The following is a 25,069-nucleotide window of genomic DNA, read 5'->3' on the forward strand; positions in this document are numbered from 1 at the left end:
GAGTTTTATTTTTCCAATCTGTGTCTAATTCAAGAGCTTCATTTTTTCTTTTCTCTTCCCTGATTATATTTTGGCCACTTCACAGCTCATTACACTCTGGAAAGAAAGAGATTGGATAAAATAAAATGAGATGAAACTCAAATGAGTGCAATTGGCCTCAACAGCCCTGAGCAAAAGCTTTATTTTAAGGAAGCCTAGAAAACCTGGCTCGAATAAAGCTTTTTGTGCTCTGAGAATGTAAATTATCTTCAATATTCTTAATTCCTGTCATACTGATTACAAAACATAAGAATAGATTTTTAGACATACTATTTGTAGACATTCTATTTTATTAAATAATATGAAAAGTTGCTCAAATACAGCTCTCACACTGTACATTCAGAGAAGTACTTGCTAGAATACTACATCTTTTCTCAAACAAATATATGCACGCACACACACGCATGCATGTACATGTACACAAATGAGTATTAATTTTGGTTTGCTGTTCCAATATTTCAAATACTTATGATAGTAAGTACTTATGATACTTATGATAATATTTCAATACTTATGATAGTTCTAGAAGAAGGTTAGTAATTACAATATGTGGATAAACACGACCTGCAGATGACACAAAAAAATTTTGCCTCATGGACTTTCACTATGCAGTAGATAAACATTTCAGGAAGGGGGATAGTATGTACCTTTAAATTTCTTTCTCAGCATGCCTGGTGGCTCAGTCAGTTGGTTAAGTATCTGGCTCTTAATTTTGGCTCAGGTCATGATCAAACTAACTGTGAGATCCAGCCCTGGGTCAGGCTCTGTGCTGACAGCATGGAGCCTGCTTGGGATTCTCTCTCTCCCTCTCTCTCTCTGCCTCTCCCCCACCCTCGTGCACACACTATCTCTTTCTCTCAAAATAAATAAACATTATACATGAATGAATGAATGAATGAATACATAAATAAATAAATAAATAAATAAATAAATAAATAAATAAATAAAATTTTCAACTTTTGGAAAAGTAAAACATAATGAGCATCCAAAACCCCAAGGAACTTTAAAAAACTTTTCAGAAGGTAGAGGAGGGAATAGTTCTCAATTCTTTTTGTGATGACAGCACAAACTGACACAGATATTATAAGAAAATTATAGACCAGCATTTTTCATGGACATAGATGTAAAAGTTTATAAAAAAAATATTGGCAGTTGAATCCAGCAATATATAGAAATGATATTATATCATAACTATGGGAAGTTGATCCCAGACTTAACATTTGAATATCAATATAAATGACCATATTTTCAAAATACAGAGAGAAAACCAATGATCATCTCAATAGATGCAGAAAATGTGTTTGTCAAAATTTAAAACCCATTTGTGATTAAAAAACGAAAGACCTCCAAGTATGCAAGTAATAGAAGGGAACGCCATCTAATAAAATGCCATCTATGAAAAAAACTTGCAGCTAACATCATATTTATGGTAAAATATTAAATACTCCCCTATGGTTAGGAACAAAGCAAAGGATTTCTCATCTTGCTACTTCTGTCTATCCTTGTGTGGGTAGTGATAGGTGGTATAATAAGGTAAGAAGAAAAAAATAATAAAAGACTTAGAGGTTTAGAATAGAAAAGACAAAACTGTTTCCTAAAGAAAATCTTAAGGAAAATCAAAACATTGCTTAGAAAATCCTAAGAAATCCTCATAGAAAATCCTAATAACATTGCTTAGAAAATCCTAAGAAATCCTCATAGAAAATCCTAATAAATATTCTTTTAAAAAAAAATCTTAAAAGTAATCATTGAATTTACCATGGTCACAGGATAAAAGATTAATATAAAAATTATATTATATTTCTGTGTAGTAGCAAAAAATTGGGAAATAACATTTGAAAAACAATTCCCTTTACAATATCATCAGAGAATAATTTGGGATAATTTTAACAAAAGCATGTAAAGTCTTTAAACTGAAGACTACTGTGACTTGCTGAGAGAAGATCTAAAGAAGACCTAAATAAATAGAGAGATATACTATGTTCATGGATAAGACTTAATATTGTTCAGACGTCAATTCTCACCAAATTGGCTGGTATGGTCATTCACTCCCAATCAAAATCCCAGCAAGATATTTCTGTAGAAATTGACAAGCTGATTCTAAATTTTTTGTAGAAATGAAAATGCCTATAGTAGCAAAAATAATTTTGAAAAAGAAAAAGAAAGATGGAGGATTCATAGTACTTCTTAATTTCAAAACTTACTACAAAGCTAGAGAATCCAGACAATATGGCATTGGTACAAGAAAAGACAAATAGATCACTAATATGAAATAGAGAATCCAGAAATAAACTCACATCAGTCAATTTATTTTCAACAAAGAAACCAAAATAATTCAATAGGGAAATGGAAGGTGTTTTCTCTTTTCCTTTTCTTTTTCTTCCTTAAACATATCTGGAAATTTGTATACTCACTCATATGGGAAAAAGTAAATATCAACTTCTACTCATTCCACAAACAGAACTTAATGTGAAATGCCTTATGTATCAAAAGTAAAAGCTATAACAATACTGTTTCTGGATGAAAACAGAGGATAATATCTTTACAGCCTCAGGGTAAGGAAAGATTTCTTAGATGTGACACAAACTTGGAAAAAACATAAAATAATTTGATAAATTAGATGAAATAAAAAAATAAAAACTGTTGTTCATCAAGATATCATAAGATAAAAAAGCAACTTATAGGCTGGGAGAAAATATTCATAGTACATATACGTAACAGAAAGATTGTAGCCTGAATATATAAAAAGTCTTACAAATAGAAAAAAAAAGAACAATCCAATTAAAAAATAGAAAATAAATTTGAACAAGCCCTTCACAAAAAAGATATATAAATAGCTAATAAATACATGAGAACGTGCTCAATATTTCATCAAAGAAACACAAATTTTACTTTAACAGAATAACTAAAATCAACAGGGCTAACAACACTGAATACGGAGAATATGTAGAATAACCGTGATAGGACAAACACTATGGGAAATGTTTGACTACACCTACCCTCCTAATTCCACTCCAAGTAATTACTCAAAGAAAAAAGAATAAATGTCCTTAAAACTATTCATAGCAACTTAACTCTAATAGCAAAAAGTTTGAAAAAATCAAATATTCATCAACAAAATAATGGATAAATACATTACCTTATATCCAAACAATGTACTTATATTCAGCAATAAAAAAAAATGAACCGCTGACACACAAAACAACATGAAGCATCTTAGAAACACATAAGAGTACCTACTATATGATTCCATCTACATGAAGTTCAAGATCAAAGGAAAACTAATCTATAGTGATAAAAATCAGAACAGTGGTTGCCTATATAGTGGGTGGAAATTTACAGGAAGGAAATTCAGGAAACCTTCTGGAATAATGGAAAAGTTCTAATTTCTGACTGGAGGTTATATAGATATATACATTCATAAAATCTAAAATTGCATGCTTAATAAGGAAGTGCTCAAAAAACAAAAGGATAGAGATGGGTCAAAGGGACATATTAGCCAATCGGAAAAGAACTCAATTGCCAAGACCAGAACAATTTAAACAACAAAATAAATAACATATTTTTGAATTCTAACTGAAAATATAACAGACATATTCATGAGTCCTTGCTGATATAAATAAAAGATTGAATAATAAATAAAGAAGAGGAGACAAATCCTTATGACAGAATTCCAAATAATACACATAGATACCTTTCCTCCAAGAAGTGAAGCTAAATTTGCTTCCAAAGAAGAGAGTATGAAAAAAAGAAAAGTAGTAACTCCTGATATGGTTCATCACCCTTCTTGTGCATATGAAAAACTCAAAATAATGTATATTGAGCCAGAATTAAGTGGAAAATAAATTACTTTCCTGAAACTTGATTCCTTTATTTATTTTTTTAAATTTTTTAATCTTTATTTATTTATTTTTTATTTTTTTAATGTTTATTTATTTTTGAGACAGAGAGAGACAGAGCATGAACGGGGGAGGGTCAGAGAGAGAGGGAGACACAGAATCAGAAGCAGGCTCCAGGCTCTGAGCTGCCAGCACAGAGCCTGATGCGGGGCTCGAACTCACGGACCGTGAGATCATGACCTGAGCCGAAGTCAGACGCTTAACCGACTGAGCCACCCAGGCGCCCCTATTTATTTTTGAAAGAGACACAGAGTGTGAGCAGGGGAGGAGCAGAGAGAGAGGGAGATACAGAATCTGAAGCAGGCTCCAGGCCCCGAGCTGTCACCACAGAGCCCGACGTGGGGCTTGAACTCACGTGAGATCATGACCTGAGCTGAAGTCAGATGCTCAACGGACTGAGCCACCCAGGCGCCCCCAAACTTGATTCCTTTAAAAGTTCAATACTCTTTTCCCCATGGCATATAATCCAGAGGTTATCAAACTATCTACAGTTTGAGGGCGCCTGGCTAAGTGTCTGACTGTTAATCTTGGCTCAAGTCAAGATCTCATGGTTAGTGGAGTCAAGCCCCACATCACGCTCTGTGCAGGCAGCATGGAGCCTGCTTGGGAATCTCTCTCTCCCTCTCTCTCTCTGTCCCTCCTCTGTTCCTGTGCATGCCTCCTCCCTCCCCCTCTCTCTTTCTCTCTCAAAAATAAGTAAATACACTTAAAAAAGAAACCAAAAAAATGAACTATCTACAGTTTGAAGGGGCCAGTTTTTCTTTTTAATTCTAATCCATTGCAGACTGATACTTCTATACAAGACAAATTAATTACCAGAAAAATAGAATTTTTAAAAGGCACACAAGCTACAAGAACTCAAAATTTCATTAGATTTAATAAACACAAAATTGCTGTATTGAGTTGGCAGAAAATTTCTAAAGTTACTCTCAATTTCTGAATGTATTTCATCATGGATCAGTAATTTTGTGAACTGGCACTGGTCCACAGACCACATTATTTTTTAAGTTTATTTATTTATTTGTGTGTGTGTGTACAAGCAGGGGAGGGGCAGAGAGAGAGGGAGAGAGAACCCCAAGCAAGCTCCACACTGTCAGCTCAGAGCCCGACGTGGGGCTTGAACCCACAAACCATGAGATCATGTCCTGAGCCGAAACCAAGAGTCAGACATTTAACCAACTGAGCCACCCAGGCGCCCCCCACAGACCACATTTGGAGAAGGAATTATACAGTTTGCAATGTAAGAAAGAGAAGGATTCATTAATTCACTTCATTCATTCATTCATTCATTCATTCAATAAATACATGTCAAATGCTTACCATGTGTCGAGTACTGCCACAGGCAATAGGGAATCAGTGTGAATATGACCTACAACATCCCTAATCTCTTGAAGTTTATAATCTGGAAAAAAAAAGAAAGATATATTTTTTTAAAAAACCTAATAATTAAATCACCTGGGGAAAATATCAGAAAGGAGTATCAGGGACAGAGGGATAGAAAAGTGTGATAGTGTCTGGGTGGCTCTTTTGGATTGAGGATCAGGGAGAACTTCTCTAAGAGGCTGACACTTGACTAAGATCTAAATGATTAAAAAAGATTTGGCCGTGTTAAGTTCAAACGGAAGAGTATCACAGGCAGAGGAAACAAGTGGTGCAAAACTCCTCCTAAGTACTTCCATTTCCGGCAAGATGGAGTGACAGATACAGGATTCACCCTCCTTCCTGAAACAACAACAAAATTGGACAAACTGTATGAAACAATGGCTTTCATGACATTGGAAGTCAGGAAATGTAGGACAGTGGTCCCTGAGAGATAGGAAACCACTGAGGTAAGCCTCATGATCACTTCAGTTTAGGGCATGGAGAAAGCTTTCAGTCCCCAGAGAAGTGGGGGGAACACTAGGTAGAGTGTAGAGGTCCTTCTGAGTTGAGAAAACTTTGCTGGGAACACCAAGGCAATCAGAGTTCACAGGGCAGAGGAATAGAGAAAAGATAGCTATACAGAAAAAAGACTTCAAGAGATTTGCAGAGGATCTCCATTAAGTATTCACAAGGAGTAATAGTTAATAAGCCAACAAAGGACATGAAATAAAATTGTAAAAAATATACAATTAATCACAAAGAAGACAGAATAAGGGCACCTGGATGACTCAGTTAGTTGAGTGTCTGATTCTTGATTTCGGCTTAAGTCATGATTCCAGCATGGTAGGATCAAGCCCCACTTTGGGCTCCATGCTAAGCATGGGGCCTGCTTAGATTCTTAGATTCTTAGAGTCTCTCTCTCTCCCTCTCTCTCGCTCTCTCTCTCCCCCCAACCCGCTGCCCCTGACCCCTCCTCACGCTATCTCTAAAACAAACAAACAAAAAGAACAAAAAACAAAGAAGACAGAATTAAAGGAAAGAGGACAAAAAAAATCAACATGACAAATAGAAAGCAAATAGCAATATGGTACGTTTAAAACCAACTGCATAAATAATCACACTTAATGTAAATGCTCTAATACTCCATTAAAAGATGGAGATTGTCAAACTGGATATAAATAAGCAATATCCAACTGCGACCTACAAGAAATGTATCAAAAATGAAGATGCAAATAGGTTAAGAGAAAGGATAGAAAAATTATAAACCATGGTAACAATCAAAAGAAAGCTATGTTAAATATCAGACAAATTGTACCTAGGGCAAAGTACATTAGCTGGGACATAAAGGGGCATTTCAAAATGCCAAAGGGGTTGATTCATCAAGAAGATCCAAAAACCCTACGCGTTTGGGTTTTTTTAAGTTTATTTACTTATTTTGAGAGTGAGAACCGGGAGGGGCAGAGAGAGAGGGAGAGAGAGAATCCCAAGCATGCTCCACACTGTCCACAGAGCCTGATGAGGGACTCGAATTGACACACCAATCATGAGCTGAGCCAAAATCAAGAGTCTGGTTAACCAACTGAGCCACCCAGGCACCCTAAAGCCCTACAAGTTTAAACAGATAGTAACAGAGCTTCAAAATACGTGTAGCAAAAACTGATAAAAACTGCCAGAAAAAAAAATAGAAAACTCACCATTACAGTCAGAGATTTCAGCGCCTTTCTCTGCTGCCACCAGTGATACATTTGTTACAACTAACATCTCATTATCATCCAAAATCCATAGTTTACATGACTGTTCACTCTTGGTGCTGTACATTCTATGGGTTTTGAAAAATCTATAATGGCACGTATCCACCAGTGGAGTAACATACAGAATATTTTCATTGCCCTGAAAGTCCTCTCCTTAACCCCAACCCATCAGCCTCTGATTTTTTACTGTCTTCATAGTTTTGCGTTTTCCAGAATGTCATACAATTAGAATCATACAGTAGTAGCCTTTCCAAAACTGGCTTCTTTAACTTAGAACATTCATTTAAGGTTCCTCCATGCTTTTTCATGGCTGGATAGCTCATATCCATTTAGCACTTAATAACATTCCATTGTCTGGATAGGCCACAGTTTGTTTATCCATTCCCCTAGTAAGGAAATCTTGGTTATTTCCAAGTTTTGGCAACTGTGAACAAAGTTTCTATAAATATCTGTTGTGCAGATTTTTGTGTGGACGTAAGTTGTCAAGTCCTTTGGATAAATACCACAGAGTGCAATTGAAGGATAGTATGGTAAGGATAGGATTTGTTCTGTAAGAAACCGCCAAACTCTCTTCCAAAATAGCGGTGCTCTTTTTCAGTCGCATCATCAATGCATGAGAGTTCCTGTTGCTCCACTCCCCCGCTGGCATTTGGTGTTGTCGGTGGTCTGGGTTTGGGCCATTCTAATGGGTTGTTTTAATTTGTATTTTCCTGAACGACAGTAAGATGCTAGGCATCTTTCATATGCTTATTTGTCTTCTGTATCTTTGAGGAGGTGTATATGCAAATATTTTGCCCATTTTTTAATTGTGTTGTTTGTTTTCTCTTTGTTGAGTTTTAAGCATTCCTTGTATATTTTGGATAGCAGTCCTTTATCAGATATGCCTTTTGCAAATATTTTCCTAAGTCTGTGGCTTGTCTTCTCATTCTCCGGCAATGATTATATATTTTAATGCAGCATCTTTTAACACTAGCTATGCCTTTGGTTCACCAAGTCTAGCCAGGTGTATATTGAAAAATAAGATAAAAATAAAAATATTGCCAGGAACACAAAATAACAAAATACACTAATACATACTGTCATCCAAGCATTTGCTTCTATATTTTCTCTATGCTGAGAAAATGTTAAAAATCCACTTAGACTTAGAAAATGGACAAAATGAATTCTGTTGAGGTTGTTCTTCAGTGAGTCAGATTTTTCCGTGTGATTGTAGGCACCCTTCGAGATCACGGAGTGAAGAGTAACAGAAAGATAATGAGAAGGGAAATAGAATTATATCATTTGATATTTTGCTCCCAGCAATCATTACTGTTACAGCATTTTAAAATTGTGGAAACTTTTAAGTTTTCCTTTAGGGAAATGGTTGTTGGTTTTAATTGTTGAAAGTAATGTGAGGGATCATTCCCACGTACGCAGCTGAAGTTGTTAAACTGAAAGGAACGAAAATTTCCAGTCTTTTATCAGGTGAAAAATGTCCAGATCCTGCCTATCAGGTCATCTTCCCCACTCTTCCCTATCTACTTTCGTAAGTTTGGAATTTTCCATAATAATAAAGGTAAATTTTTTTTGAGAGAGAAAGAGCATGAGCAGGTGAGGGGCAGAGAGATGGGGAGAGAGAGAATCCCAAGCAGGCTCTGCACTGTGAGCGTGGACCCAATGTGGGGCTCAGTCTCACGACTGCAAGATCATGGCCGGGGCCAAGACCAAGAGAAGGACACTCAACCAACTGAGCCACCCAGGTACCCCCAAAGTTAGATTATTTTTAATGAATGCTTAAATATATTGAAATTTATCAATGTGGCTTATTCAACTGATGAACCATGTGGAAAACATCTAACAAAGCTTTCATCAAAGAAAATTTGAGGTAAGCCAAAGATTTAAATATATAAGATAAAGTAATAAAACTATGAGAAGTAAATATAGGGCAATTTCTTCCTTTTTGGAGAGGAGAACGCTTTCCTAAGCAATACACAAAACCCAAATTCCAGAAAGATTAGTGAGTTAAGACTGTATAAAAAAATGTTTTTTTCTGCACAGAAAAAAATACCAAACAAAGTCAAAATACAAATGATCAACTGGGAAAAATATTTCAACACATATGACAATGAGCTCATTTCCTTCATATATAAAGACCTCTTACAAATCTGTTATAAAAGGCCATTAAACCAACAGAAAAAATGACAAAGAACTTAGAGGCAGTTCATAGAAAAGAAACACAAATGGTTTATAACATGAAATCATCAAGAAATGAAAAGTAAAATGTCAGTGTTATACAGTTTTTCATTTATTGGAAGCAATTCTTAAAATCTGTCATTAAGATAGACATTTAAGTGAAAAAAAAAACAAGATATAGACCAATCTATACAGTGTGCCTCTACCTGTTTAAAAACAACTATATTTATAAATATGTGTGTAGGGGCGCTTCGGTGGCTCAGTCAGTTGAGGTTCTAACCCTTGATTTTGGCCCAGGTCGGGATCCTGGGGTCATGGGAGTGAGCCCGACCATGGCCTACACACTGAGCATGGAGCCTACTTAAGATTCTCTCTCTCTCCCCTTACCCCTCTCCCACTTGCATGTGATCTCTCTCTAAAAAAAGTAAAAAATAAATATATGTGTGTATATACATATATATGTATGCATGCTTAGATTTGCATAGAACATTCTAGAAGAACATTATGCAAACTGGTTACTGTGGTTTCTTCCATGGTGGGAGTCTGGAAATTTTGGATGAAGAATAAATATAACTTTTCAACCTGTGTTTTTCCATAATGTTTAAAATTTTTTTTGAGGGGAGGGCACAAGTGAGCAAGGGACAGAGAAAGAGAGGGAGAGAGAGAGGGAGAAGCGGGGCTCACTGAAGTGAGGCATGAGCTCACCCTAAGCTGGGCTCAAACTCAAGAACCATGAGATCATGACCTGAGCCGAAGTCAGATGCTTAACCAACTGAGCCACCCAGGCGCCCAAGTAATGTTTAAATTTTTAAATGAATGTCTGCATCACCTTATCAGTGAAGTATAATTAATAAAACAAACTAAATTATTTTATTCAACAAGTATTTTCTGAGCATCTGTTTTATACCACTCACTCTTTTAAGCACTGGGAGTACAGGTAGTGGACAAAAACATGAGTCTCTGTCCTCAGAGCTCTAATGTGCTCCTGGGAGGAAAATAATAAGTCTCTGTTGAATTCTGTTCAGTCTAGTAATTTTGACCACAATTTCATGAACATTTCCTTTGGACGTCCCTTTGAAAGGGTGGACCTACGCCAGCCGACTCCATCTTGTTCTGTGTCCTTCACCTTGACCACGCCTCCTCCCCTTGAGTAACCTCCCGCTCACCTGCCTAACAGGACTCTGACCCTTTCCCAGCCAATCGGCTGAGGCCACAGCCATTACCTCACCAACTGCCCCTAGGCCCCAATAAAACCTTTGTCCTTTTAAAACTCGCTCTCTCTCCCCAGTATCTCACCCCTGCGTGGGTGCAGGTAGGGGATTGAGCTCGAGCTAGCTGAAATAAAGGCTCTTTGCTTTTGCATCGGACTCGGCTCCCTGGCGGTCTTTGGGGATCACGAATTCTGGGCATAACACCTTGTTTTATTTAAGTGAATATATTCAATTTCATATAACATAGTTACTATAGTTTCTTATTGATACAACTCTCATTGTCATAATTTGGATAGACTTTGCTGACTTAGGAGAAGCAAGACAAGGTTCATCCTTTATGCCTCCACGTGTATTCATAATGTTTAAGAATTTTGTGCTCCTTGCAACAAAACATTGCTCATTCTCTATCTTTGTTTTACAGTTTACATATTGAGAGTTAAGAAACTTCTCACTCCCTTGCCATTTAATTTGGTTTTTTATGATTTAAATCTAATTTATGCCCTGAGGATTCAGAACAAAGACAATTCCAAAGTCACTTACTATTCTCATTTCCATTGCACCTCCATATCTTTTCCCCTAGATATAAACAATTAGGCCAACAAAAATGTAAAATTATGGCTGTCAAGACTGTTTCACTTGTTAAAAAAAATATGCATATTTTGGTTAAATGATGGAGTAAGTGAAAGAACAATGTTTCTAAAGCATGTTTAATGAACCCTAAGATTGTTTTGTTCTGCCAGGAAGGTAGTTCCTTGGCCAATAAATTGGGGAAAGCTGCTTATTAAATTTCCCTACAACTAAACATTTTCTCCTCGTTGGGGATTTATAACACATGTCAGCATATCAGTGGCCCTAAAAAAAAATCCCTCAGTGAAGAAGTTTGCCTAATTTTTGAGCCTCTCTATCTTCCTCTCTTCTCTCTGCCACAAGTTAGCAATATGACCTCAAGAAAGACTCGGATTCTCTCCACCCTCACGGTTCCTATGTCTAAAATCTAAGTGTTGATGCCAGATGATGTGTGAGGTTCCCATTCTACTTTATCATTCTAGATTCTTGGTTTCACCTCAGAAAAATTAAGCAACTTAGACATTCAGTGCTGTTGAATTATTCAAAACACTGTCAAGTAAAAAACTATCAGCTATTAGGGAATTCCATGTATGCTTTAAGATTGATTAATGTGATAGGGAGTGATACTCAACCTAAAACACAGACTGGTGCATCATAAATAACAAGCCAAAATAGTTTAAAGCTCTTTTCAAGGCTACTGAGCATAACCTCAGAAGACGACATAAAGAAACACTCTTAGACACCAAGCAGCACAAAAAAGTATTCATTTAGGATCTAATTTTTTCTGGGAAACAGAAAAAAAGTTTAAAGTTACCTTTTTGAAAAAACAACTAAGAGTAATATTTATGAGTAACTATTCACATGAACAACTTTGTCATGACTTCCTAGATCAGTCATACAAAAAAGAAAATAGGATTCTCTACTCATTTGAGTGCCAAATAGTTCCATGCTAGCATTGTGTTATGAAAGGTCAAATGCCTCCAAAGACTGAAGAAACAAATGATAAAAAGAATAGATTTCCGGACAAGTCTATGCTAGTTAAGTCATCTCCTGACATCAGAGGAATTTATATTCTCAGCTCAAATCAGGACCAGTTTCAGTTTTGAACCTTTGTTTTCCTCTCCACAAATTCTAGAGCACTTTTTGGCCCTGCTCTGGAATCCATGCTGCTAAAATTTTGTATTAGCTCATAGCTAACCCGAAGTTTCCATCTGTACGAATTACAGCACAACATACCTCTGTCTCAAGGAGCATGCTCTTGTTTCCCAGGCAAGAAGAAAATGAAAAGACTAAGTATGTGTGGGGTGGGAAGAACTGAAATTCCATTTTACCGACCAGAATACTTCCTCGTAGGGATAATCCCCTCTGATACAACACGTCAATAACCAATAACAACAAATGCAGCATCCAATTTTTTTTAAGTATGCTACAAAGGAGATCCAATTCAAACCACTCCCCCAGAACAAAATATGATGGGAAACAACCTTCTTTTTTAATAGAATACCAACAGGACATTTGAAATTATAGCCTCCCTTTCCACTAACACTCTGCCCAAGAAAGTTCTACTGGTTGCAACTCTAAAACCAATCCAAGAATTTTCTCTTACAGTGCCCTTCACGAGTATGTTCAGCCACAGAACCAGGTTTCCTAAGTGCTGCTTACCTCTTGACTTGTATCACTATACATTGCCTCCGAGACTCCCAGGGGCAAAAATAGCCTTGCTTAGTTCTGAAGTTTGACACAGCTTTTTCCACAGTCTATTAGCTAAAGGTGAACCTTAGTAAATGAATCTTTTGTTTCCATGTTTTAAAGACACAGCTCCCCCCAAGAACATTCTGCTACAATTTCATTAATTCACATTTATACACATGCAACTAAACAATCAAGGACCATGACATTTTCATACCTGATACCCTGCCAGACATTTGGCCTGATAACTTTTTATGAAGCAAATTCAACTTCTGGGGAAAGCCTGTGAATGACAAGTAGTTATCTGAGAGTCTAAGCTTAATAAATCAAGAAGATAAAATTTGTTGTTTTGTGTGTGTATTTAAAAACTTTCTGATTAAAAAATCTTGAAAAAGTTTGAAGAGATTCTCTCCTTCAGGGATTTAAGCATTTTGTGTAAGTTCTGAGGCAATTCCCACCTCTTCTATGCCAGTTAAGAGTGCCCTTCTCCACCTCCATCTTGTGCAGACTTCCAAATCATCAAGCCTTTGACAGAAAGACATTTAAAATGAGGAAAACTGAAATAACCTTACAAAATAAGTGATGCAGTCTTTGCTGTTGGGTAGTTAATATTTAGAGGGTCTAGATCAGGCATTCGTCACCTCAAGGTTGGGTATGTAGGCCAACTGGGTCAGCGATCTGAATTAGCTCTCAGTTGGAAAGATCTGACTGGCTAATGCACACATTGGTGTTAGTAACTCATAACAACGTAAAGACCTTTCTCTTCTAAGAATGTGTCCATTTTAACCCAGATATAACAGTGAAGAACATCTAGGACTCAAGAAATCTAGGCAGTGAACTGAGTGTTATTTCCAGCAAGCTATGCATAGCAATCACAACAAGCTATACACAGAAATCACAAAATCTCTTTGGATTTCGGCTCTCTATCCATTAAGTGGCAGCATTAGAGTAAATGGGGTCTAAATTCCCTCTTAGCTAAAATAGGTTTGGCATCTGATTCTATGGTGTGACATTGACACCAGGCACCTGAGACAGACGAGTAGGGGCCTCCCAACCTACGCAAGTGTAAGGTTAAGAATACTTGCCTGACGGGATAACCCACTGAGGCGTAGAAAATGATTAAACTTGAACTCAAACTTCACCTTGATGATAAATCAGTAGAGACAACTTATTAATAAAGGCCAGGCAATAGAATGCTCCAAAGGGGGAAAACCTCCTGTAGCAGACAATAAACTAGAGTGCTAGACTCAGCTCAGCCATTTCTGGCTTGGACACACCATGGAACCATTCTGAGCCTCAGTTTCCTCAATGGATGTGTTACTATCTGGCCCACATACGGACAGCACAAAGTCTTTGTATCAATATAAGAAAATGCACATACACAACGCTCAGTTAATTGTAAAGCAGCCACAGCTCAGAGCTTCCACGTGAATAGGCATTTAGGATTTAGAAGGACATCTCCATGTGAAAGAACAGAACAAAAACAAAAAAGCTAGAAAAACATTTTTGAAGAAGCAGCTTCCTACTTGCCCACTCCTAAGCTATAGACACCGAAACGTCCATAGGTGAAACTTCTCCAGGCTCTCCAAGAGAATAGAGGAGACTGTCAATGGAAAGGTCTCCATAATAAAAAGACTGCTAAACCTAAGTCTTTGTCGTACTTGCTCAACGCCCCGGAGGATGCAAGCAAAGAATCACAGGATCTTTCCTTTACACCAGGAGACCGGACACATGCCGAGGAGGTAAGCACAGGGTAGAGGTCAGTGGACACATTAGTCCAAGGTACCCGAGTAATCATAAAGAAGAGGTACAGAATCTGGGGGTAGGGGGAAAGAAAAGATATTTGGCCACAGCCAAGACTGCCTGGGGACTATTGATTGGGGTGAACAGGGGAAAAAAGAAGAAAGTTTTTCTTACCTGAATGACCAGCTGGCCAGGAAGAGAAGTATTAGATACCAAAGCTAACTTGACCCAGGGACAAGCACAAGTACACAATATCAATGTGTAAGACAGTATGATCGGACAAAGTGCTGTCAATCCCTAAATGAGGGAAGAAGAGAATCTAATGGCTGTTCTAAACATGACACCTAACCAAGTTCATTTGTTTTGATCAACTTTCCACGAATTTTCGGAAGAGTATAAGAAAAACATCCCAAGAATGTTGGGTAAAAATTCAACTTTAAACATGACGATAAATAATGTCAGTGCATATGGGTAACCCTGCTGCCAAGAAGAAACTGAGTGGGGAACCAGAGTTAGATCAAGACTGGAAGGATGTGTGTTCTGATCATTTTGTTGAACAACAGTTGAAAAAATTTTAAGCCAGGGAATTTCCCAAGAGAGAAACTCTGGAGGCAGCAAGACAGAGAGCCAAGAAGTAAATCAGAGTAGACGCTATAGTTGAAAGGCTTAGGGAGAAATTTAAGAGAGATAGAGCATAATGCCTTAAGGTAGAAGTGGTAGAAAGCCCTGAGTCCTGAAGTCTTATAGAAGTGATAATTTGGATATATGATCCATCCTGAAAGAGCTGAATCCAGGAGGATGAGTACAGAGAAAGACCCCACATTTGACCAAAGTGGAGCCTTTGAGAGCAATGGTAAGAAACACGAGCCTGTGGGGCATAGACAGAGGTCCTCAATGCCCGAAGTCAGTCCAGGATCAGGAAGGGAAGCTCTTGCTGGTTGGCTCCCAACGCAAAGCACACAGGAGTCGATACTGAATGCAAAGTAAAAATGACCACACCCCATGTCTAGAATGCTGCTGCTAGGAAGAATACCAAAACTTGAAAGCGAAGTCACCTCAGAGAGCATCCCTGAGGCTTACTTGCTCTGCTCACTTACTCTGCTTTGGTAAATGCTCTAGTGTCTCTCTCCTCGCACTAGCTTGCTGGCTTCTCAGCTCCGAATAGCTGGCGTTCCTCTCAAGGCAATGGATTTATTTGTACATAACTTTGGAACGTTTACGAGTGTTCACAAAATGAAACTAAATGGTACTCTTGTCCTAGCTCAAACCTTGTTTGACAATTCTCTCTCAAGTCCCTATTACCTACGCAAAAGTGGCTCTACTTGATTAATCAAGTTGAAAACCCAGCTACAGGAAATCTCGGCAATTTGTGTTCCAGGGTGAAATCTAGTTCTAGCTGGAAAACTTTGGCCACATTTGACCAAGAGACTTCAAGTTCAGATCCTTCTCTTTGACAGATGGCTGTAACTAAATCTAACCAAGAAAAGGTACCGTTAATTCATATGATATAAGGGACCTTAAAAGGTATTCTTGTTGGTTCTCTTGCAATAAAACACCTGGAAAATATTAGGTATTCAATAGGCATGTGGTAAATGTTGAATATTCAAAAACAGGCTCCCATCACATTATATGATTTACATTCAGACTCACTAGTGAGAACAATCATTTGCCTTTTTTTTTTTTTTTTTTTTTTTTTGGCCAGGACGGCAAGAGAGTGTAGGATTTATGGTCCAACAAGGAACCAGAAAATAAGGCTTCTAGCACAATGTGCTTCAGACTTTCAACAGGTGGAAAGAACAAGGTCGTTATAACTGACCTGCAATTTAAATGAATTGATAACACGTTCTTGTTGCAACCATTAATTTGCTAAATGAGCAGAATCGTCAAATATGTTCCAGAAGCAAACCTCCCCAATACTATGCTATACTCTGCAGTATCCAAACAGAATAATCATAAACAAGTAGCCTAAAAAGTATGGTTTCTGTGTTGGAAGCCATTGGCTCAATTTTTGAAAAGATTAAAGGTCTTACATTAAACGTGACTTAGTGTAAGCTCACCACTTCTAATCTATAGGAATGAACAATGTTAAATTGAGGCTCCTGGGAAGTATTCTGAGTCAGCTTCATTTCTTTCCTGAGAGGTCTGTATTTTCCTATTTTAAACCAAGGTTCAGTATCAATATACACATTTGCCCATAAGTAGTTAAGTGTTCTGTTTCTCTCTGACATTACAGAAGAGTGCACGAGACTCCTAAGAAAGCATTTTCCTCCATGAGAGGAAAAAAAGAACTCCTACCCTGTTCAAATTTGAAATCAAATTTCACAAATTTCTGCCGAGCATTTTCAAAGAGAGTATATAAAATGAATAACAAGTCTAAAGAAAACTATGGATCAATTAAAAAGGGAAGCAAAACTATATTTTTAGTTTTGTGCAGATTAAGTGATTAGCCTCACACAATGATGTTTTCCTACTAAAAGAATGTTGTTCTCCTAGGGGTAATTATGGTAATAAGAATTAGGGTAATTTAAACTCTATTGAAAAGGGGATTTAAGAGAATTTTTAAGGAGATTCTTATGTTGCAGAGAAACCCAAGAATATGCTTGAAATCCTGGTTATTTATGCTGTCATTAATAGCTATGCAGGAACCGCATTAATTTTATGTATCAAAGGGATCAACAATTATAGATTAACCCACTATAATCACCTGATATCTCTTTAACTGGAGAGTTTCCATTTGCTAGATGCTTAGATTGCAGTTGTAGATTTTATACTGATGGTCCCAAAGTACCATCACATTACATTATTTTCCAAATCAGAATATTTAAACTTTTCTTCCAATATACAACTTGCAGAAGAAAATATCCTCCCAAGTAGCCACAAACGTTTCATGTCTAGCAAATGACCACATTGATCCAATAATCTGGAATCCCTAGCTAGATTCAGTTTATGAAAAGATGCCCTTTTATGGATTTCGCAACAGCCTGATTTTCATTTTGTAAATGTCTTTCATTGTTCAGTGCCTTTATTCATCCGCATTCAATGATGAAGTGACTCTACTGTTAAAGGCCCAATGCCACAGGTTAAATCAGATAAATGAGTCATGCCGGATCTGCTCCCTAAAAGTGCTTGCCAGCAATACGGATGAGTTTATCACTAGCACTTAAAATGACTTTTATTCTTTCCCCCTTGTATGTTTTCTAGGGCTGTAGTAACAAAGTCCTACCAACTGGGTGGCTCAAAACAACAAGAAATTATGCCTTCACAGTTCTGGAGACCAGAAGTCTGAAATCAAGATGTTGGCAGGGCCCTGCTCCCTCCTAAACTGTAAGGGAGAGTCCTTCCTTGCCTGATCCTAGACTTCTGGTGCTGGGTGGCTATTCATTGGCATTCGTTGGCTTGCAGCTCTGTACCTCCAGTCTCTGTTTTCATCATCGCACAGCATTCTCCCTGTGCGGCTGTCTTTACAAGGCTGCCTTCTTATTAGGACACCAGTCGTATTGGATTAGGGGTCCAATCCATGATGAAACTCACTTTAATTCAACTAATGACAACCACAACTACTTTATTTTCAAATAAGGTCACGTTCTGAAGTACAGGGGGTTAGGGCCCCAGCATATCTTTTGGGGGGAGGGAGGCACAACTGAGCCAATAACACCCCCTAATACCTTTAATCCTCCTCTGCCACAAAGCTCTTGTATGCCAAATGAGTCTCTACATGGTCAGAAACTGGAATAGGAGTGAGGACAGAAGTCCCCATTGGTTTATAATGTGTTTGCTTTCTTCCACACCATACAGCATGCTGGTTGGGAATTTTTATCCCAGTTTTTATAGATGAGAAGACTCACGTTAAATGGCTCAGTTGGTAGCACCCAACTGTTACACGTCACGGGCAGCCTGGGTCTCCTCACTTCTGGCTCTCAGCTGTCCCCACTAATACATAGAGCCTAATATAAAGGCCCATCCAGTAGGAGTCCACTGACACTCAAAATGCAAATTGAATGTTTTCAAATCAGATAAGGTATTATTATAAAAGGGTCCCAAGAAGGATCCTTGTGGTGATGAAACTGTGTACCTTGACTGGGGCTGTGGATAGCCCGGGGATGGTCCTGAGCGCCTTGAATGCCATTGTCCCCCAGGCCTCTTTCCTGCCTGCCAGTTTGGGTGATGGTCCCCACATAATCCCACCAGACTGCCTAGAAGTTGGCTACGGTGACAACCATACATGCCATCGTGTCAGGGCATGGGAAATTAGCTGAAGAAAAAGGAAAAATTCCTTTTTATTACCTCCTCAGTCAGGAAATGGAAAGGAAGTTCACTTAAAGAGATTTCAAAGTAAACGATGCATCTGCTCAGACCCACGCTTAGCCTCCTAATTCTTGGCCTGGAACCACTAGTTTATGTAAGAAGATCTCTAGTGTGAATGAAAACAACAGAGGGCCCGGTAGCACAGTGGTCAGGCCACAGGGGAGACATACAGAGATCTGGGTTTGAGCCCCGTCTCTGCCCCTGCATTGTGTGGGGGTTTAGACAGAGTACTTTTCCTCTCTGGCCTTCAGGTTCACGGAGATGCCAACGGTGCTGTCGCTTAGGGTTGTTTCGAGCAGTGACTGAAATTGTTCATGTAGAGTGAAAGTGCCAGTTATAGTGCCTGGAACACATAGCAAGTGTTCAATAATATCACTGGTCTTTATTCAGTGCTCCACACGTAAAATGTTCAGAAAATTCTACGGACTCAATTCAAAAGTCTGTTGTGCCTCTATTTCTAGTTCAGTTCATACTCCCCCCTGGGCTGTTTGGGCATGAGGTTTCTTGTCTGTTAGGTTAATTCTTGCGTTTCTAATCTTAACTCATTTTCATTAATGTATTCAGACATTTTTGAAAGGGTTTATCCACATTCTAGTAATTGGGTGAATTTAAGCTAGCTGAATTTCACTTTTCAAATGCTTCTATTTCAACAGTCATTCAGTTTGGGAGCCCTGGCTTTGGCTCGCAACCGTTCATCTTTTGCCTCTTTGGCAAATATCTCTCACTTGATCATTTCTGAGACAAAGGAGATTTGCTCACTACCTAGAAACCCAAATATTTGATTCCAGTTTAGTCTCTGATCGGCGACTCCTGCATAGTGACAGGCTGGCACCATGAGATGGGATGGCCAAGGCCCTACAACAAGAATTATTTCTTGACTTCACAAAAACGTTTTTCTGATCTCTCCCTATATATGCCAAGATGGTAAAGACAAATCAATATGCCCTAAAAGAATTAATTTATCTTGGGGCAACTGAGTGGCTCAGGTGGTTAAGCATCCGACTCTTGATTCTGGATCAGGTCATGATCTCTTGGTTCATAAGTTTGAGCTTGTGCCAAACAAGCCGCACTGTTAGTGCAGAACCTCACTGAGATCCTCTCTGTCTCTCCCTCCCTTTCCCTCCCTCTGTCTCTCTCTCTCCCTCAAAAATAAATAAACATTTAAAAAAATTAAGTAATCTACTCTTATGCTGTCAAGTCTAAATTTAATTTAGAACTATTAACTATTGAATTCACTGTTGAACTTGCCAGAAAGTCATCAAATACAGGTTTAGAGGCAGTTATACATCATCCAAAGAAAATAACCCATTCTTATGTGATTATAGGCACTAATGAGACCAGTCAGTCCCAGGTAAGATCTTACTTACTTATTCTCACTTCAGAGCTTTCACATTACTCCATACCAGTCTTAATCTCAAAAGGAATCCCCATACAAAGGTTAAACAACACAAATTGTGTCATTTCTTAGATTGCAATGAACACAAACATCAGCACACTATAACTAAGAAGCTACTTTTGTTTCATTCATTCGTTTATTTTAAATTATTTATTTATTTTAGAAGGAGAGGGTGTGAGCCAGGGAGAGAGGCAGAGGGAGAGAGGGAATCTTAAGGAAGCTCCATGCTAAGTGTGGAGCCCAGCAAGGGGCTTGAGCTTATGACTCTGGGATCACGAGCCGAGCTGAAATCAAGAGTCAGCCACACTTGGGGCGCCTGGGTGGCTCATCGGTTAAGCGTCCGACTTCGGCTCAGGTCATGATCTCACGGTCCGTGAGTTCGAGCCCCGCGTCGGGCTCTGTGCTGACAGCTCAGAGCCTGGAGCCTGTTTCAGATTCTGTGTCTCCCTCTCTCTCTGCTCCTCCCCCGTTCATGCTCTGTCTCTCTCTGTCTCAAAAATAAATAAACGTTAAAAAAATAAAAAAAAATTAAAAAAAAAAAAAGAGTCAGCCACTCAACCCACTGAGCCAACCAGGCACCCCTGCTTTTGTTTTGTTTTTGGTGGAAAATTAAAAGAGGGTTAAATTTTTGTTCACTTATTTTAATTCAACATTTACTTTGTATTCAGATGACTAAGGTAGTCCAGATATGCTCCACTAATGGAAAATGTGGCAAAACAATAGGAAAGTACAAAGACAAATGTAACTATCAGCTATAAATCCACTAATCATATAGTAACATTTAACATATTTACATCAATCTTGCTTCTCTACAATATTTTTTCATAGTTGACAAGGTTGTGCTTCTGCGTTTTTTGCTTAGCATTAATAAATGACAATACTTCCATAAGCATCACTGTATTGATGGTATTCCTTTATTTATTTATTATTTTTTATTTTTTAAAAAGATTTTTTAATATTTATTTTTGAGAGAGAGAGACAGAGCATGAGTAGGGGAGGGGCAGAGAGAGAGAGAGAGAGAGAGAGAGAGAGAGGGAAACAGAATCTGAAGCAGTTTCCAGGCTCTGAGCTGTCAGCACAGAGCCAATGTGGGGCTCGAACTCACAACCCATGAGATCACAACCTGAGCCAAAGTCGGATGCTCAACTGACTGAGCCACCCAGGCGCCCCTGGTATTCCTTTATTTAGATATACTGCCATGAGCTTAACTATCCTGATAATTAGGCTTATAACATTTATTTTTAATACATAATTTTTTAAAAGAATCATGCTTCTTTATGTAATTTAGAAAATACTGAAAAGCAAAAAGAAGAAAAGATAGGGGCTCCTGGATGGCTCAGTTGGTTGAACACCTGGCTCTTAATTTTGACTCAGGTCATGATCCCACGGTCATGAGATCGAGCTCCGCCTTGGGCTCCACGCTGAGTATGGAACCTGCTTGGGATTCTCTCTCTCCCTCCCTCTGCCCCTCTCCCCTGCTTGCACTCTCTCTCTCTCTCTCTCTCTCTCTCTCTCTCAAATAAAAATAGTAATTTGTAAAGAAGAGAAGATAAATTGGTAGTTAAATTTTTTAACGTAGCTGTGATGATTTGAAAGCTGAAGAAAATACCCTGACAACTGCCATTTCGTGAAGATCCACGAAGCAGCAGGCCCTGTGCAGTCGGATTTGTGATCTTTACGTACAACCCAAAAAGCTCAGAGTGTTATAATCACTGCACTACGGGTCCAGAGTTCACAGAGCTAGTAAGAGATAAATACAGATTTTTAATAGCTGGGTCTGACCCCAAGTTTATGTATTCTCCTGGCTGTGTCATACTGCTGTCCCATAACCACTCCGCTCAACCGCCATGTTTATGACCACCACCTCCAGTCTCCACTGTATCTCCACCCTCAGAGTTTCTTATCTCCATCGCCATGTCTTTTGATCCCATTCCTACATACCTTTTCTCCTCTCTTCACCTTTATGTTCTCCTCCTCTCCCGCTTCACTTTGACCTCCAGCAAGCATTTCCTTAAGTATCAGGGTAACAGAGGTAAAGCAAAGGCTACCCTACGACGATCATTGTATGAACAATCCCAATCATTTATCCATTCAACAAAAACTGAGAGCGTACTATGTGGTACACACTCTTTTGACTGCTCAGAGTATAGTAACTCCCCCATTTGTAGGATTGTTTTCAACACCAAGAGCTCATATTTTAAGGATTTTCTTCATTTTCACCATATGAAACACGCGTGCAAATTGTCAACCTGTGTTTGCGTTACCAGTTCACACAGACTAGCCGTCCATGCTGGATGGAAAGCAGAAGTGAGCCGTTCGAGAAGGATACGCGAGTCAAAAGGAAAGTCTCAGGCAATAGTCATGAAGTAATTTCTTATCGCTTATTGCCACAGAAAACTACCGCAGGCAAGAACTTCCTATTTCCATACTCAGCTGATGTGTATTTGCTTAATGCAGCTTGCCTGCAATAGTTTATACACAGACCCTCTCCACAAAACACCCTTGATATATAAGGAGAGGAAAGGAAGAAAATCCAAACATCGATTAAAGAATGAGTACCTCAACAAATACATACACTGAAGTACTATTCCTCCTCATTTGCGTGAAAGAAACCCATATTCTTTCTGTTCCTATTTTCTATGTAAAATTATTAGCGTAGAGGAATCAGGTTCTATATATGACTATGCAATGCCTAGGACAGTACTAGGAACATCCAGGCCCCTACAGACAAATAAAATCTACTACTACAGTCAAAGATGCCTTGGAGAGTGACAACTCTGGCTTCTGCAATTAAATTTCTTTCACATATACACAATCAAAGAAAAGCAAATGCTCCAAATGTACTTGGTAAAAACCTGGGAACCAACACTACCTAAATTCTCATTTTTATACAGGTATTTTTTCAAGCCTGTGAGCTTTACTGACAGTAAAATCCCTTCTAGCTGCCCGCGTACAAAAGGGGGATTCTCTACAGAGAACACAGCTTCACAAAAGAGGGTGGCCACAGAGTGTTTCCCCAAGCAAACTCCTCAGGACCGAAACAAATGCTGAATTGTGCTTTTCTAAATCAAACCCTTGATCTGCAGTCCAAGCAACCGTCAATACAACATCCATTTAAGAAAGAGAAAAGAAGAATGAGCTTACAACCATTATCTAATTCTAAGAGAGCTAAAGAGTGACTTTAACACGGACTTCCCAGCAGCAGGTTTATGAAGAGCTGAGCAAACATCTTATCCCGAGAGTCACATTTTATTTTTTTAATTTTTTTTAAAGTTTCGAAAATTTATTTTGAAGGGGAGGGGCAGAGAGAGAGAGAGAGAGAGAGAGAGAGAATCCGAAGAAGGCTTCCCGCTGTCAGCACAAGAACCTGATTCAGGTTTCGATCTCATGAACCATGAGATCATGACCTGAGTGGAAACCAAGAGTCGGATTGTTAACCGACTGAGTCATCCAGGTGCCCCCAGAGTCACATTTTAAAACTCATCACCATTCTGAAGAGAGTGCTAGCATAGCAATTCCTTTGCCATCTTGACAAGCCAAGCAATGACTTCTGATACATTAGCCAAGGAGTGACTTTACTTACATGCAAGAAAAAGAGGGTAAATCCAAGAGCTGGCTAGTTATCCCTGAATTCGGAACACTCATAATCCACTGAGGCAAAGGTTGAGGGTTCCACTCTAAGCAACCACAGCTCTGGAGACTCAGTCTACGCAGGACTAGATTAGAAGCTGAGCACGGAGTAAAGCTCTTTCGAAAGAAGAGGAAGTATTTATCATCTCTACTTCCTCAATTTTCTTGTTCTTCCCTCTTATTGTTATTGATCCTTTCCTGGATTCCCAAATCCAGGGCACCGTGCACACAAAGTGGGTGTGTCCCATCTATCTGACTTCACGTATCCCTAAACGCTGCACAGTGGATTCATTTCCCAGGACACATGTACAAAACACTACCTGGTGCTACTTTCCTGTTTTGGAGGCAAAGATGTTTACGCACAGGCGTGGAGGGTGGGAACGTTCGCCAAGCTGTTCTCAGTGTGGTTAGTGGAGATGCCACTTGGTAACCATCATCCTCTTTTAGGCCCGGTCTTACTTCAAATTTCTCTTCTTTTTCCTAATAGTCCATAATGCTCTTCTAAATAGAGAGTAAAACTATCTTAGGGTCAAAAAAAAAAAAAAAAAAAAAAAGTCTTAGCCTGCCCCTGTTTTGCAGCACAAATAATAAATTCTCCAACAGCAAAACTTGTCTTTCCCACACCAGGCAAGGAAATGACGGGCTGAGAGTCAGAAATATTTGAACTCCCCACCGATAAATTCCTGCCCTCCCACCTCTCCTTTCCAACAGCAGCGTCTTGTTTCTTTAGCCCTTCTTGGGAAGAATACAATCTCACTATATTTATATTCTGCTTCCCAAGAGAAGGAAACAAACCATTAGAACTGAGCTCATGACCAATGCAGTCTTCCAGAATGTGGGAGCTACATCATTAGCATGTGTATTAGTTATCTGATTACGCTGATACTTAGAGGCTGAAAATAACAAACACCTGTGACCTCGAAGGTTGTGTGGGTCAGGAGTCTGGACCCAGGTTAGCTGGGTTCTCCCACTAAGGGTCGCCCACAGGCTATAAATGCAGAGCGACAGCTGGGGCTGCAGCCGCCTCAAGGCTCGACTGGAGCAGTGAATCCTTCCAAGCTCACTCATGCGGTTGTTGGTAGGATTCAGTTTCTCCCAGCTATGAGACCGAGGGCCTCAGTTCATGCTAGCTGTGGACCAAGGCCACCCTCTGTTGTTTACCACATGGGCAGCTCACAACATGGCGGCTGGCTTCACCAGAGTGAAAAAGCAACAGTGAAAGCAAGTGAGAGTGAGGAGTACAGCTCCTTGTTAAAATCCTACGTCTGGTCCTTCAGGCCTTACCATGGACGCTTACAAAGGCTT

At 38.9% G+C, this 25,069-nt stretch overlaps 1 protein-coding gene across 10 annotated transcripts in view; it reads right to left on the reverse strand.

The window, feature by feature from the left end:
• Positions 1-23,859, reverse strand: part of IPCEF1 (interaction protein for cytohesin exchange factors 1) — a 178,015-nt gene extending 154,156 nt beyond the window's left edge. For 6 of the 10 annotated variants that reach the window (XM_060616959.3, XM_060616955.3, XM_060616961.3 and 3 more), the window contains exons 1-2: positions 23,718-23,831; positions 5,259-5,340 (exon numbers count right to left, since the gene is read on the reverse strand). Coding sequence is in view for 2 of the 10 variants with exons in the window: in XM_060616948.3 (XP_060472931.1) it covers positions 23,718-23,779 (62 nt within the window). In the remaining 8 variants the exon portion in view is untranslated. Of the gene's footprint in view, positions 1-5,258; positions 5,341-6,994; positions 8,270-15,530; positions 19,828-23,717 lie in introns of those variants that run through there. The other 4 variants (XM_060616948.3, XM_060616947.3, XM_078447493.2 and 1 more) reach the window with 3 other exon arrangements.
• Positions 23,860-25,069: the final 1,210 nt, after the last annotated feature.

The sequence above is a fragment of the Panthera onca genome, chromosome B2 (assembly GCF_046562875.1).
Source record: "Panthera onca isolate mPanOnc1 chromosome B2, mPanOnc1 haplotype 2, whole genome shotgun sequence".
NCBI lineage: Eukaryota > Metazoa > Chordata > Mammalia > Carnivora > Felidae > Panthera > Panthera onca.